General features: G+C 30.5%; 3 protein-coding genes across 4 annotated transcripts in view; 1 reads left to right on the forward strand and 2 right to left on the reverse strand.

Annotated features, from left to right (window-relative positions):
* LOC122529085 overlaps window positions 1-17,869 on the forward strand; it is a 295,075-nt gene that overhangs the window by 166,836 nt on the left and 110,370 nt on the right. The gene's annotated exons all lie outside the window — the stretch shown is intronic.
* On the reverse strand, window positions 264-6,646 carry LOC122529081 (cysteine sulfinic acid decarboxylase-like). The gene is made up of 6 exons (XM_043654865.1): window positions 6,290-6,646; window positions 5,247-5,493; window positions 4,639-4,846; window positions 4,184-4,560; window positions 2,638-2,829; window positions 264-1,848 (listed from the first exon to the last, which is right to left on the reverse strand). The coding sequence occupies exons 1-6, from the start codon at window positions 6,559-6,561 to the stop codon at window positions 1,675-1,677; spliced, it is 1,470 nt and encodes a 489-aa protein (XP_043510800.1). The 5' UTR covers window positions 6,562-6,646; the 3' UTR covers window positions 264-1,674.
* Window positions 6,865-7,888, reverse strand: LOC122529084 (protein UXT homolog). 2 transcript variants are annotated; one of them, XM_043654872.1, is made up of 3 exons: window positions 7,687-7,888; window positions 7,575-7,614; window positions 6,865-7,405 (listed from the first exon to the last, which is right to left on the reverse strand). In XM_043654872.1, the coding sequence occupies exon 3, from the start codon at window positions 7,395-7,397 to the stop codon at window positions 6,954-6,956; it is 444 nt and encodes a 147-aa protein (XP_043510807.1). In that variant the 5' UTR covers window positions 7,398-7,405; window positions 7,575-7,614; window positions 7,687-7,888; the 3' UTR covers window positions 6,865-6,953. The 2 variants fall into 2 exon arrangements, with proteins under 2 accessions (XP_043510807.1, XP_043510806.1); XM_043654871.1 differs by having other exon boundaries at window positions 7,575-7,887.

A 17,869-nucleotide genomic window follows, 5' to 3' on the forward strand; every position in this document is an offset into this window, starting at 1 on the left:
AATAAATAAATGAATGTGAATTGAAAATAAAAATAAAATAATCAAATTTCTGCAGAAAAATCAGTGACAATTACGTAATATTTATACGTAATATTAAATTTAATCATATGAAAACTTTTACAAATTCGCATTTTATCATTCGAAAATTTATTGAATTTTTTAATCAAATTCAATTGGATGTATTACCAACATGTATTACCCAGGTTAATTAACTCTTAAATATTTTCAAATTTTCACCACAAATTTCATGCACCTAAAATTACTGTGACATACATTTTAATTAAAAATACACAGAGCGGTAACAATTACGCATCATAGATGGACTAGCGCACTGGATCATTGTAACTTTTATTGCAGACATCTAAAGACCTACTTTGAAGAAACGATCGATTTTGATGGGTTTATGAAAAAAAATACAAGTATAAAACGTCAATTTCTCGTTGCTGTTATTACCAAGAAGTCACGTTACGTAAATCAAAATGTTCATAGACGTAAATCTATCTACTTAATATATTCTACGTAATATATATCCGAAATTTATTGACTGCATAATGTGAATGAAAAATTACTTAGAAAAAAAATTATTCCACTATTTTAAATGTACAAAATCCTATTATAAGGATTAATATTAATATATATAAATTAATAATTACAATCACATAAATTTCAACAATTGTCGCAAAGTTGACCAATACAATGGAATGATTTCATATTTCATTAGTACGTTTTATAATCTACTGCAGGAAGATTGAGATAAATATAAAATATTAGGGTTAAACCGAACAGCAACGCTAAATAAAATTATTCAACAGTTCAATTAAGAACTCGTGAAATTTCAATCGATTTAATTTAATACATCAATTTTCAATCCGTTTGAATATAGACCTTATTTTAATCCATTATCTTTCGAAGTGAATTCACAAAAGCATTTTCAATCAAATAAGCGCACGAACATTATACGAATAAATTTTTGCTTTCCCTGATACAATTCATGCATCAATGGAAGTAAAATAAGCATGCTCTGTCGTCGATAATAAAGATAATAAATTCTACTTAAAAATTCCAAATCGAGGATAACGCGTTTCGTAAAGCGTCAAAGGATTTCCTTAGTTTCAAACGGAAAACCGTGCGGCGTATGGTTGCAAATTATTATGCTCCACATAGTACGAACTTAGTCCTATAGATATACATAGGGCTTCTCTATATGCTGTCACTTGAATCAGGATTAGTCAACCGGTACGTTGCGACACCACGATCTACAACGAAGGCAATCGCGAATTAACTTCGTACCTTGACATTAGAAATTTACTGGCGGCCCGTTTCTTAATCAAATCGACGAACTGCTAGGTCTCACCTATTTAATCGGAACGAATTGATTTTCGTGGGCGGAATTCATTTATTCTTTTGAAAGGGAACCAATAAAGACTCGAGACCGACGTCGGAATTCGTGCCAAAAATAGAGAAAAAAACTTTTAATTAAAGCGTACAGTGCATCAATTTTTTAACGAATTATAGATAATGAATTATAGAATGCAAAATGAGATGCAAATGAAAATTTGATGTCGCTATTCTTTGTATTGTTTGTAATGTAATTAAACAAGAATTTATAAATTAAATAACTATTTAAAAATTAAAAACAACGTTCACTTATGTGCATAATATATATGTAGATTATCACATAGATTCTCCGAGGTTCTCTAATTCATCGAAGACGTAAAGAATATCTTGCATATCCACGCCTGAATTCTGAATAACAAACCGGAAGAAATTTGGTTTTTCATGGAGTGGTTGATAATTGATCATTAAACTACCCCTTTTGGTCATTTTCTCCTTTAACTTTGGTGCAACCTATTAAAATAAGTAAATTCTTAATGAATATATTTTTTCACTGTATTATTTTTTAATATTATTCAATATTGACTTGTTTTCAAGAACAATTTTTTTTTTTTTTACAGAAATAGTTACCAACAATAGATATTTTTAAATTGCACAGACGAGATCTGTGCTGTTATGTACTGCTAATAGAAGAGAAATCTATATTATTGACTGAATTTTTAATCTACTATCGATAAAATATGCAAAATTTTATTATCTACGATAGGAAATCTAGATTTCTGTCCTGTCTATCCTCGATGCAGTATTTTTTAACTAACTTGTAAAAATGCATAATAATATCATACAGATAAAATACATATCACACTGATATAATGCAATTTAACTATTATATTATGGTTTATATAAATATATTTTCAATAAAATACATATAAACAAAAATAAATTCCATTTTCTAAATCGGGATAAATAAATATAAAATTTTAAAGCTCAGTTCATGTATTTTTATCTGAGCTTATCGGTATAACTTAGAATTAATAAGTTATTTTATATTAATTAATATATTATAAGAAACGGAACTTGAACTAATTGGATTTAAAATAGTTCCAAGTATTCTTAAAACATTAAATATAATATATTTTTAAAAAATTGTTTATATACATATATTAAAATGCATATATATATACATATGTATATGAGATAACAATTTTCCGCGTATTATATTTGAATATTTCACTGCTTTAAAATATAGTTTATTACTCTACACCTATTACAATCAAAATATAAAAAATTTATTCAACTTACCTCATTCAATCGTTTCTTGTAATCATACAATGTATTTTGTACTCTTAAAGATGGTGGAACAAACCAGAAACATACATTTATAAAACACGGTTCTGTCACTAATTCAAAGCCATCTCTTTTCTCAACTTCTTCTTTGAAAAGAGTCGAAAATCTCATTAAATGATCGACATGCTTTTCAAATCCCGAAGTCCCCTAAAATAGATTTAATTTTAGTCCATTTAATTCTTTACAGATATTTATGCAAATTATTTTGATCGATGATATGTAAAACAATAATAATTAGAATTAAAGTCATTTAAAGTTTTCCTTTGCCTGTATTAAAAGAGAATAATTTTTAAATAGTACCTCTCTCTTTAAACTGTGACGGAAGTGAAATATCTTAATCGTAATTTACAAATTCTTATAACTTAGTCTATATAACATAAGCACTATAAAATTTTGGCAACAAAATTCAGATTCATGCATTAAATAAAGATATTTGTCATGTAATATCCGTAATATCTGTAATAGCGGCGATGTTAAAAGAAAAAGACACCGTGCTTCCGTGCTTCACTAACTAACGAAACGAAATATTTTTAAATAAAATTATTCAGTTTTCTAGTGGTTATTGCTAGCAAAACTCTGTTAATAAATATAATAAATAATAATATAATTTAATATAATACGTTTCTACATAAAAGGAACTGGGAATATAGATAGACATTAGTCACTCTATTGACATGAACGCGAGTGTCATATGAGTCTAAGGTTTAGACAGCATAAAATAATTTCATTTAGGAATAATTACAAGATATTAATACTTGAAACTCTACCACTCTGAAGTAAACTAATTCTTAATTTTGCCCCAGTATTGGTTTTGAAACTTCCTAAATTTGACGTACCTATTTGGGAGAATGAATTCCGAATTGACACATAGCGGCAGTACTTTCTAAGCATTTTTCAAATGTAAATATTTAAAATTATTGTACAAATCCTTAATATGTAAAGAATAACATAATATGTAAATATAAATGTACGAATAAAGCATGAAAGTTACTTCGAAAGTTACTGGCTTGAAACCATTGCTATCGTCAAACCCCCTTGAGAATTTCAGAAGATTCTTTTATGATCTTGAAAATGCACTGAGATAGATGCAATATGAACATTCTTTGCTTCTAACAGGGGAAGTTAATATATGCATAAGTATACTGGTAAACACTTGAAACATAGCATACAGACCCTTATCTCATACGTGGTACATTGCTGCACTTGCTTAAATCACAAAGTACAAGATGCACAATTAAAAGAAGATCAGGGGAAAAAGTGCTACCAAGGCTAGTTTTTCACATATTTGCATAAGTGGTTAACACTTAAAGATTAATAAGGGAAGAAGAGGAACCTATGTATCATACAAGTAGGACTTATCTTGTGTTGGAAGCATGTGAAACCTTGCATGAAGCTTAAGGAAAGAGTATTTCTGAACAGGGAATATTTTTCGTCAGAGATAAATTAAATGATTTTACACAAGCAAAGATGAGTTAAATTAGATATTTCATTTATAAATTACCTTAGCCTGCCACATGAACCAGAATTTCAACACATCTGGTCTACGCCCGCATTGCAAATACTTATCCCCCACATCTAGATCTCTACAATAAAATTTGTCTTTTTGAAAGAGATAAGGCGCCTGTTTAGAATGTGCTTCTTTAAAAATATTCTTGTGTTTAGTTAAAAGTAGAGAGCATTGTTGAGGAACAGCCAGCAATTTGTGTGGATTAAATAGAATAGAATCTGCCCTTTGTATTCCTCTCAAAAGAACACTGTGCTTCTTACTAAATATCAAACCGCCTCCCCAGGCTGCATCTACATGCAACCACATATCGAATTCTTGACAAATATCCGCAATCTCAATCAAAAGATCGAACGCACCCAGAACCGTTGTTCCTAAAAAATAAAATGTATAATAACGATTAAACTTACATGCATATATCATCGTTATTACTACTGCATCGCTCAACAAACCTGCTGTAGCAGTAATACAAAACGGATAATTTCCTTTTTTTTGTTCCTCCGATATATTAACTTTCAAATCGTTAATATCCATTCTGCCATACTCATCAGTTTTTACGAGAACAATCTCTACATCGCAAACGTTTCCCCACTTTGAGACTGAGTAATGCGCATCTTCAGATGTGAAAAGCACCAGGTTCGTAGATGGTATAGTTTTATTCTAAAAGACATAAAAATAAGAGATATTAGCTATTATATAATATTAGCTATTGAATCTAAAATATTAGATACAACGTTCAATTTGTAGTTGTAGGATATTTTTTATTCTATTAAAACCATTCGTTATATTTATCAAACGCAGTACATATTTAATAAAAGTAATGATTCTAAATTATACAATAGACGTCTGATAAATATATAATTTTGGGAAAAAAAAATTAGACGGGGAAGAAGGAGATTCGTAAATCTAAATAAGACAACAAAATTACATTTTTTAAGAGTGACGTGAACATCGAAAAATCTGTTCTACTTATTCCATCTTATCGTACAATTTTATGATAATAATGCAGTTACAAATGATTCGGATTATCAAAAAATTATTTATTAAAGTAATTACTCACATTTTGAATCCTCTTTCTAAACCAAAATCGTGCCAAATTTATTGCGGTACCATTAGCGAAGGAACCTCCTGGACAGAAGAGACCATCTCCAATACTAGCACCATTTTCTTCTTTGTAAAACATGTTTAATAATTTTGTAATTACAGTACTTTCCATTAATGTCAAAACCGGTGCCACTTCGTAAGTATAGAGTGAACAGTTTAACACGTCGGTGAGCCATTGTCCGGCTAAACCGTACGGGTCCAATCTAAATCAATTTTTATCCAATATAACGCGTATATATTATATTAGTCACATTCAAAATTGTTAAATGTAAATGTCGTTTCAATAATTTAAATTTCTAATCATATTTAGATCGAATTACAATTGATGTTGAAGTACATAAAACTGTTTTACATTCAATACATCAACTTGTTACATGCTTCTACGAATATTAAAAAAAGCAAGAAAACATGCAACATGAAAGTAAACTCTAAATAATTAATTCTCTACATGTGCAGTGTAATTAAGAATTGTAATAAAAATTAACAAATTATTTACAGCTGAATTTTCATTTAGGGAAAAAGAAAAATTTACAAATATAATTTAATATAACATTTTACAAAAAGCGTTAGATTTTGTTTATTTAGATCTGGCTCGTAAATTTTCTCAGATCTAAAATGACAAAGATGATTATATGATATTATTATAATCCTCAACCGACACTTTAAAATATAATAAATTTCGTAATAAAATATAAAGTACAGTTGATAGAAACTATTCCGAAAAGTTGGATTATTTGTTGGACTGTTTTCTCTTATTTGTAATAATTAATTAGAATTATTTTAAATATTGTTTTCGGTATGGAAAGTGATAAATCTATCTGGCTTAAACTTCTGTACTACAAATTACTGTAGTACTTACTTTACTTTGCCAAATACAATACTTATCAATTTCATCTAAGCTTTTCGGAGCAGTTGATCACGTCATTGCTTGCAAATTATGAATAATTTTTGCAATGATTTTTATTCTAAACAAGGCTCATGTGTTTATCAATAGCTTACCCAGAAAATAACTGATTCATAAAATAAGGATGTCCTGTCTTAACGCTGTACTTAAAAACTTTAGTCGCGATTTCCAGGAGACTGTCCTGAGTACGGGACTCTTCCTGCAAATTAAAATTTATAATATCCTGCAGATGACCCGGTTCTCTCCATCTCAATACAGGATTTTCACGGGACACACTTTCGAAGGTGCAATCGATCAAGATCGCGATAAGATTCTCGAGAAATTCTTTGTGCCTTTCGACGCATGGTATGCTCCGCCAATCCGACATTAAAATGAATGCTTCGCGTCAAAAAAAAAAAAAAAAAAAATACCAAAGTAACACGTTGAAGCGAAAAACGCACTGCTTTGCTCGTGATTGACCTCTATCATATATAAGCGAGGTACAAGGTCCTCATAAATTTACGCAATTGCGCTTAACTAGGAAACAAAAGCGCGGTGCTCGAGGTAGCAAATTGATGTGGCATAGCGAATGATTTTCATTGTGTTAAACGCGCGAATACGTTGAACAAGGTCGAAATTGGTTAGCGTCATTGATCTTGAAAATGAAGAGTTTCAGAAAATGAAGTCAGAGTTTCAATGTCGTTTAATATTTATTGAAAGTTCTAGTACATATGTACAAATCTTAGCAGAGAAATATGTACACATAAAAAAATTACAAAATTACATTTTGTCATCAAATCCTTGCAACTCCCTAATGCCTAGGAGAATTAATTTGATGTGAGCATTTGTTCTGGCGATTTCCTTACGAAAGTGTTTGATCTGTTGTTCTAGAAGTTTAACTCGAACGTTTATAACAGCCACAGCTTCATCTATAGAAAGTTCCATGTAATGTCCTAAACCAATATCCAACAGAATTGTAGAAGCATCTGAAACTTGTGCTTCTATAAAGAAATTTTGCCCGATATCTACTTGAGTTTTAAAACCACTTTTATCAAGGCCATTATTTTTAAAGGTAGTTATCATAGCCTTCAACTGAAGAAATTCTGCAATATCTGCATTTTTAGCATCAAGTTTCTGTTCTAATTGTGCAAGATCCTCTTTCAGCACATCATTGACAAATGTTTCAAACTTGAGAATCTTTTTCTGAATATCAGGATTCATCATCAAGTAGTCTGGATAACATAAAAATTATAAAAATGTTTCAATTTCTTTCTATGTTGCTATAAACTTGGTAAAATCAGAAAAACTGAACAATGAAAATAGGTTATGGTAATTATTAGAATATTCTACACAAAATATTATTATGAATAAGAAGTAGAATTTATTATTAGATACACTTACCGTAAGTAAATTCAAATAATAAATTCTTTCACAATGGTCACTACAATCAATTAATCTTATTCAGAAATAAAACTTCAACAATTGTTGAGGTTAACCATAATCATAAACTGACAACTTCTATTTTAGCATTTTAAGCTAATCATATATTAAATTATGCAATGCAGTATTTTATATCAAATGTCTCACGAACTAGAAGCACAAAAATCATGTAAATGATTTCAGTCAGCAAATAAAATACACTATTACATTATTTTTAAAGCACGTCTAATTATATTTGGCTCATGAAAATGCGCCAAATATACTTCTAGCGGAAGTCATTGGGAACTGTTGTAAGTTCCACAGGTAAAACAGATTTCAGAAAAGAAAGTTGAAGCCTAAAAAAAATCAATCTTACAACATTGACCATTAACTAATTAGAATAAACCGGACAACCAGTCCTTTTTCGTGTTTCATGACGAGCTATATGAATAGACATTGCAATTTTTAGTCAATGATGGGACACGAAAAAGTATTTGATGTCCAATCTATTCTATTCTGTCAATGCTTATACTCTGAAATACCGACATAGTATGGTCAACAGTTTTCAGCGCACTCTACGCAGAATAACGGTGAATTGAAGAATTACATCAAGTAAAACGAGAAACATCGTCAAACATTGAAATGCAAATTTGATCAAAATATTATTTGTCGATTTTAATATATCCTTCTATATTTCAAAATATATTATCTTACAATTATAATTATAAAACCAGCAATATTGTGAACGTTCGTGAGAATGAAATTATAAATGCTCATTGTCGAAGTTCGAGTTGTACTTTTTGTATAATAATGAACTCTACACCACGTTTTATAAATATTTGAATATACATTACAATAAATCAAAATTTCTTGACTAAATTTCAAACTTCTTGGCTAAAGTCATGACTTCTTGACTAAAAGTCATATTATTCCTGTTAAGCGTAACTCTTCTTATACATAACTAAATTTTTTTTATTGAAATAGTTAGAGATTATTTTGCATTATATGATATATGTTATGCATGTTTGCAAATCATATGACATTCAAGTAAACAATTTCAGTGTGTGATAATAATTAAATTTTTTGGATATATATCACATTGCTTTTGAAGACACAGAATCGTTGGAAAAGCACCGATGCGTGTCAACATGAGATGCACGACCTTCACTACACATAATATTTACGAATCGATCGAAATGGTTTAATAATGCAGATTTGGCCTGCAAAGACGAGTAATTATACGAATTATGCTAGTATTTCATTAATTGATTGGATAATTTGATAATTCGCAAGCACAGATGTTGTTATCAAGCCGTGTGATATTATTGTGCGACAACACGTGACGTAAATTAACATAGCTGGCGGTGATCGCGTTGCGATCACGTTTACCTTTGCTCATCTGACCGTAGAGTGAATTCAGTCACGTGCAGATAATTCCTGTAACCAGCAATTTAGAAAATGCTATGGTTCTGCAATGAAAAAAAGCTGTTCATTTCCATATTCGATTTATGCTGACTACGATCCAGTATCGAGGAACTGCATATGCACTGTTTCGGTAAGATACAACTTCGACTCGTGAACGAAATGTAAAAGCGAAGAAACGAAATTATATGAATGGCATGACATATTTATTACGGTAAATAAATAGATAGACAGAACTCAGAAGGTAGAATGAACGTAAAATTAAATGAAGAAAAACTTCTTACGTGCGTCATTAGTGTTCATTTTTCGCGGTATTCATTATACAGCACAATAATACGTAGAATTTTAAAATATCTGCAGAATGAGAGATTCGTCCAAGGACTGCTGTAATGTGCTATAAAAGCTCTTCCTGTGTGTGGAGTGAATGTGAAATTGCAATGCAGAGTTTACGAAACAATTCTATAAAAAATTAATGATTTTCTAAACTACAAAGTAACGATATTCTGAATTATAAAATTAGGAATTTTAAATTATAGAATTATGAAATTACAAAATTATAAAATTCTACATTATAAATTACAAAATTATAGAATTATGAAATCGTAGACAGGATTACGGATGTTTGTGGAAATTAATGAAATATATGTAATTTAAAATTAAAAGTTAAAATTGTAAGATAAAATTATTTTATGTTTTGAATTACTTCGTTGGATTCAAAGCAATATTTGATATAAAGTAATAATAATAATTTAATTTATTTATTTAATGAAGCGCTAAATAAGTATATTTTCTAATCTCTTTGTATTGAAAATTACGAATTTTAAATTAATATATTATTATTTTACTGTTTAAATTGAGCAATTAGACATATCAAAAGAATGTGTAGTAATTCTCATTTCAAATTTTATTTCATTTTTAATAATTTTAGCATCTTTCTAGTTCTAAAATAATATTTCTTTATCTAAATTAGATAAAGAATTTTATCTACAAAATTACACAGTAATATTAGACTTTTCATTTTGTTCCTTAAGTGTTAAAATTATCGAAGCATAATCGCGTGTTGAAGAAGAAAGGCAAAATAGGCTAATGTATTTAAAAATAATAATTCAGTATTTGCAACAAAACGTCTGTTGTGAGTTCTGCTCTGATGGCCAATGAAACGGCTATATGTGAGTTAATTAATTTACGAAGCAATTTACCAGCATGACAAATAAAATTCACGCTGCATCGTGATGAGATTGCTGTTTCCTTTTCAAATAATGCGCATATTATATTCAATTTCGAGACACTCAGAATAGCGAAAGAATGAAGCATTTTATTGTACAACATCGAGAATAAGAGTCGGCTAAATGATATACTAAGTTTTAAAACATTCTGTTCAACAAACTATAGGGTGAACCATAATACAGCAACTCAAGTTATAATACAAAATTTATTAAACGTAATTTTGAAATTGTCGATATACCGTTTACAAAAGCGAGATATCAAATTTTAATTAATGGATGTGTCCACCATTTTCAATGCTTAATTCATACTTGAACAGCAGTACGTAGTTTGAATTGTAATATGTCACTTAGATACATTAGGTTAAACATTAGCAGTTCCGTTGGGAATGAGCATGAAACGATGCAATTGTTAATTCCGAGTAATAAAAAATCGAAACGAAATTGAGGTAATTATCAGGTTGAACTGGCTACTTTCTTTTGAGATCACACGATCGTGTAAGAGTGCAAAATGGCTATTTAATACCTTTCTTTTCCTTTTTACTACGTAATGGCAGGTTAGATATCGTAGCGATGATGTCATGTATCGACGTATTTTTAATTACTCGCTTGTCAATTACTTTTTTTGACCAACTGAAAATAATTTATACCTAGAATATGAATAATCTTTATCGTTTCAACGACATTCGCAACGACTTCTCTTTTAATTTCTCTGGTCAACTAGTACTTACATTCGACTTACATTAGTTTAATGGATTAACAATCCGTAGACCTATTACCGTATTAACAAATCACGAAATTTTAGATTATATAAATGATTGCGATCTTGAATAATACAATTGTAGAATTCGAGATGTAATAGAACAACTGTGCTTGTTAATTACAACGTGTCACAGTCAATATTAACGTTGCTTAATGCTAACGTTGTTAGTTCATAAATTATTGCGTAAATTTACTTGCTCTAATGATAGTAATAACTAGACTGTGAATGAAATTTATTATATATTACATATTGTAGGATTTGTGCAATGTATAAAATTGTACGAGATACTCTAGGTTCGACTTTTTTAGTTATGTTCATAAGAATTCACTAACTTACTAATATTAAAATAATACTTATATTAGATAACCGATTTACAGAGGTTATTATCGAATTTTTATATTTATGTTTAAAGTGATGAGTGGTGAATATATTTATGCTTCTCAAAATGGCACGACCAACCAATTAAGATTACTATAACATCAAAGTTATTGTAATAGCTACGTATAATAATATTGTATACTATGCTGAGCAAGAATATTAGAAGAATATGATAAATTAAATAACGAAAGTAATTCTTTGCAAATATAAGATTCACGCTTGAAATGCCATACAAACGATTGATTGGCAAATTGATAATATCGGCTGCTCTCCGATTTTTAATTCAGTCTTCAAGAATCGAAAGAATATGCACTTTTTTCGTACAGTTGTCACGTATCTGGTGAAATATCGCGGCGTATTGTGCATAGAAGCTTGATAAAATTTTATATTTATAACCACGGATCCCGAAGTCAATTAATTACCATCAAGATACCGCATGACAGGCAAAATAGATGACAGATAACAGTCCTTGCCACTTTCGCGGACAAGCTAAAAAAGGTGAAACCAGTTAATGACTTAATCATTACACAAAAATTCATTAATATTTGATTAATTCGTATAAAATGCAAAAGTGACACCGCGGAAAAAGTAATGCAACTGTAAGACTAATTGCAGCCTGTTTGGAAGTAGGTACTTACAATGAACAGATAGTGAAGTTTGAAAAGTAAACGGCATGAGATGATCTATGATTTTATAAAATAGAATTATATTTAACAAGAGCAACGAATAAACGTGTCAGAATTGAATGTTAAAAAGATCCGGTTGCTAGAAATTACTAATTCTGTCCTGTTAATTTCTAAAAATTTGATATAAATTGCATGAATGTTGAGAAGATTTCAATGATTAAAATATTCGTGTGACTTTCTTATATGACTTCAAATTTGGAAAAAATACCATGAAAGATTAGTGTAACGCACAAATAATAGTATTAAACATTTAACAAATAGATATTAAACATGATTTTGCTAAATATTCTTGTTAAAGGTTCAACATACAATTGAATGAAACAATCACAACAACTTGAGATTAATCCACATGAACAAGCGGAATCGCGCAAGCAATCAAACACAAATCTTTCTTCACTAATTTCAAGCTTTATGCCAAGGATTAAATTAATTAATTTTGTTAATGAATTTTTCATTTACGAATCTCCGTTGCGAAGAGCGCACAATAAAGCTCAAGTACCCGAAATTTTAATAATTTGACATAAATTGTTATCTAATGGCACTACTTGTGCGTTAATAGACCAATCTCAAGGTTTCTTTCAAAAAATCATTTCCCACTGATTGCCCCGGCTTCCTCGCAATTCAGCCCAATTTGTTCCCCTTCGGCTGGTCTGGGGAAGCAGAGGGAGGGGGAGGGAGAGCCGAAGGAATCTTCGCCGAGATAACAATGCAGGAATTCGAGGCTTTGAGCGTTGCAAAAAAATACACGCTACCGGTTAAGGGTTAACACTTCGTTATCCGACACCGAGAGCAATCATCCATCTCGGGGCGAATGTGTTTCCCATTGCGTTGGAACCGAGAAGAAACGACGACGCGAGCGAGGACGCGTCCGAGTGGAAACACGCCAGGCGTCGTAACCGACATAAGTACGAGAATATTCACGTATAGGCCTATAAAAACCCTGGCAACGTTTAACTACGGCGTCCCGGGCATAAACTAAGGACTATATTGCTTATATAATGCAGAAATATACCGCGGTTAAAGCGATGCAACGCTTTTATACGTCTCGGACCGGCGGCCGGTCGGCTCTCGTGCTTTTCCTACGTGTTTGAAATTATTTTCTTATTTCTCGCTCTGCTCCACCACCGTCCACCTCTCTTTCTGTCGTCAGCCTGCTTTTTGTTCGTTATTCTCGTCCAAGGTAGAGTGCCATAACTCTATTTCTATGTGCAGATTATCTATTTAGTTTTCGAACAGCATGTTCGTTAATGGTGAATACGTGTTTGTAAACGCGACTCGTTGGAAATTCCCTCCGTAAAAATTTACTCGTGAAGATGTAAGATATATATATATATATATATATATATATATATATATATATATATACACGTGTTATAAAATGAAATATTCTAATTCCTTCAGTGAACAAAATATATGTGACGGGACGTTTTGAACGAGATACCTATTGCAATGTAGAAATGAAACGTCGTTTGCGTAATGCTCTTAACGAGATATGTCGTATATCTTTCCATTATGACTCTGGACATTCCGTCCAATGATTCGAATAAAAGCGATTTCGTAAGAGAATATTGGCAACGTTAAATTGACGAAAATACTTTGTTTCTGTAAGCGAATTTATATTTATTTTTTCACAGTAAGCAGAAAATAATTCACGTTCATAAAAAAAAAGCGCATATATTATGATCAACGTTATGTGGCGAGACATTTCATTCGTAAATACGGAGTTAAATTATGCTTTATATGGAATTTTTATTAGACGAACATTATTTGTATATATATATATATATATATATATATATATATATATATATATATATATATATATATATATATATATATATATATATATNCTGAAAAAAGGCGAGAAATCTATAAATATCACTTGTATAACTTGTACGCTAAATTTGATTTAGTTGGATTAATTCGAATAATTAATTCAGAGCAATTATTGCTTAATATATAACTCGAATAGTTTAAAGATATTTTATGAATTTGTTACGAGAATTAACTTTCTAACGCACATAGATATGTCACGATACTATGTCGTGAAACATAGAAACTTATTTTCAGATGTTTTATTAGACATATCAAATAAGTAAATGAATGAAAACGTGCTGATAAATAAATTATTTTTAACAAATCATTGCAAGTAAAATATATCTCGTTGTTGATACTCAATTGAAAGAGATGATCGTCTATATGGGCATTTGATAAACTACAACAGGTTTACCCTTCACCATGACAATGCTTAACCGCACCTTATATTGCTAAGAGAAAAGAAAGTAACCTTGAAGGAGAAGTTTCATCTAGATATTTCATCGACATATTTTCATCTATATATTTATATTTTACACGCACTGAAAAGAACTTTGGAACATTTAGAAAAAATGTAGTAGAATAAATTAATTTTATGATAGACTTAAAGTTTCACAAAATTATATATAAATTATATAGAATTACGATTAATATGTGTGAGAAATAATGTAATATAAATTAATATTTTCATGAAATTTTTTATTACTTCAATGAAAAGAAAAAAATTCTATACGACGAAACATATTATTTTATTTCTGTTGGTAAATAAGTAATTTTTAAAAGGAAATTTCTGATCATTCGAGATTTACTTGAAACTCAGTCAAGCTACTGGTATCCTCCTAGTAACATCTAGTTGATACAAAGAGCACGTTAAACACGTACCGGGTTTGCTCTATTATCCCGATAATGAGAGTCATAAAGTTGATCCGAACAAATTACAGCCAGTGTATGCAATTTAAGTTACCATTATAATTTAATATGCGTAACGCTCTGATAATGTGTAACTATTTATGCATATACATATACGTATAAAGTATAATACGTGTACAACGTGAATATGTAATAAAGTATGTAAAATGACAAACTTTTTTTCCAACGTGTTTGATTAATATCATAAATTAGTAAGAATGAAACGATAGTATCTATTTAATAATTAGAATTTCCAGAAATTTTAATCGTTATTGTTAAGCATCTGTTTCCTTAAGGCGAATATCAATAATATTTTCAATTAAGAATGTTTGCTCGAGCCACAGGAAATGTATTACTGGAGTATGAATACAAAAATTAAAAATACAATAAAGACTTCCACCATTTAAGTTTTCAAAAAACGAATAATTATTATTAAACCATGAACTTTTTTCATATTTGTGGATACAACTGAAGAAATGAAATCTACTCAGAGATTTATTATATTTAATACACATTAAATATCGGACTTCGAAGTTTTTCTGTGTTTGTATTTATTCGACCTAACCATCTTTCAGAAAGTTCCTTTTATAAATCTCGAGTCTTCTCTCAGATTTCGATAATTTTCAATCTACTAAAAATGGTGCAGCCTAATAAATAATATAAACTCCTCTTCGAACTTCATGAAATTTTGGAAATTATATCCAGAAATTATATCTGTAACAGAAAAAAAGTACGATGGACGTTCGAAACTTCCGCTTCAAAGGGCCGAGAAACAGAGAGATCTAGTACCGTTCACGCAAATTTGTTATATTTAAATAAATTATAGCGATCTTCGCGCACGTTATTCGCAAATAACGCCGGTGCACGCGAATGTCGGAGCTAGCTTGACAAAGAGTGACCCTTCGTTTTTCGAAGAAACGAATTAAAAAGAATCGATCGCGTGTGCGAAAGGAGTCGAAGAATGTTCAAGTCGTTCCTATAATAACGGGTGTGATATTTAAGGCTGTGGAGCTTGCGTTTATTGTTAGCAATAGGTTCAGCGCGCGATTCTTAACATAGAAAAACATTGTTCGCGGAACATCTCAAATTCCGTGGACGAATCGAAACAGGTGGATCGTTTTGTTTAATTGATGTACGGGATTTTCGAGAAATTACACATCGTTGTAGGGTAACACAACACACGTGATGAATTACATACCGGAAAAGAAATCCGGGTCTGAACACTAGCGAGCGCTAACGCGGAGTCAAGTGAAGTATTAACGGAAAATTATGCTTTATTAGTGCAAATGAGTTTATTAAGAAGGACTTAGAAGTGAAGGAAAAGAAATAAAACGAGAATAAATAGACGATTGTGAAAGGGTGATAAGGTGATAAGAGTTCATTCAGTGGTTGGAAGATATTAAAGTTTTAATTTAATTGACGATTCACTGTGAGTCCATTCCAGTATATAATAACTTCTATCTTAAATGAACGAGCATTTAATGGTAATTTTGTACAAGTAATGAACAAAGTTATATTACGTTAAAATTGATGTTACTTGTAGTTTGAAATACTTATATTATTATAATATAGATATTTGCATTTTAGATAAATGCAATATAATATTCTTATATAATTATACTGTTCGATACAGACCATAATTATAATTTATAGTCTGTGCGTTTATTTTAATCTACAATTCACACTACGCTGAATAATTCATTCCAATTGTAGTCTCTTGTGCAATCTTAATAAAATACTGTCTAATAATTAAATTATATATTAATTAATAAAATTCTTCTTTACTTGACTTATCTGCAAATTGTTATAAACATATTTACTTCCAATTTCGTCTTTTTTTCAATTCATATTTCGTATAAATATTCTGTGATAAATTTATTATTTTAAGAGAATGTGTTGTAAAATTAACACATGAACGAATTCATTTTTTATATAGTTTACGTTAAAATTCTATTTTAATTATTATTTCATTATTTCTATTTTTCATACACTTATACAAAATATTTCCATGTTATTTAATAAGTGTCCTAACTATATTTTAAATTTTAGCACAGCTTGTACAGCGTCGTTCTGGTTCCTTTAGCGATCTTCTCCTTTCACAGCATGTAACAAATAAATAAAATTAAAAAAAAGGCAGACATGCCCAACGGATGGCAAAATGATTTCAATCTCTCCAATCGTCTGCTCAGTTTCAAACCGCTATACATCTGCTATAGTAAACCGGACTTTTGCATCGTAATTGTCGACCATGCAAGACAAATGGGTCATTTTTGTCAACAATAAAATATTAATAATTATCTGTAGAATATATATTTTTAAAGATTTGAATAATATAAAGATTTATCTTTCTTTTTTATTTCCTTTATATTTTAATTTTTCGTTCATCAAGACGATTTCAATCTCCACGAAAGGATTTCATTACAAGAACATGAATAAACAAAGACACATGATTAATAATTATACGCTGAATACACTGGGTTTGTCTGCATGCTGCGGATTTTGTTATTCCTTTTTTTTTTTTTTCTCCTTTTTATCGAACATCATGGCCCACAATGTCCCCGTAGCGTGCACGTACTTAAAATTCGACTGTGCCTCGTTCGTCCCTTTTCTCGATCTATCGAAACACGATCGTAAAAGCTCCCATACATAACGTTTCGTTTATGGATCGTCGGATTGATTGATACGAGTAGATAAATCGCGATAAAGCGGACGTTGTATGGCTCTTTGGCTATTATCTCTCTCTCTCTCTCTCTCTTTGTTTTTCTCTCTTTTGGTCGCGTTTCATTCCTTCGCCACGCCATTCCGTACAGTCATCGTTCCGGTCACTTTTACGCGATAACTTACAAGCTGTAAAAATGAAAGTGTCACCGGCTATGTTGTAAAATCGTCGTTATGCTCGTCCACTCGTGCACGCCGTCGTTTACATCCACCTAAAAACAGAACGAGGAAGGGGAGGGATGGATGGAAAAGATGGATGATGAAAAGTCGTCGATAACACGCTTTGAAATTGACGCCCGGCTGTCGTGTTACAGCCGGCAATTATAATTTCCCCTTCCGGGAATGATTTGATACATAATGAGG

Source organism: Frieseomelitta varia, unplaced genomic scaffold (assembly GCF_011392965.1).
Source record: "Frieseomelitta varia isolate USP_RPSP 00005682 unplaced genomic scaffold, Fvar_1.2 scaffold_277, whole genome shotgun sequence".
Taxonomy (NCBI): domain Eukaryota; kingdom Metazoa; phylum Arthropoda; class Insecta; order Hymenoptera; family Apidae; genus Frieseomelitta; species Frieseomelitta varia.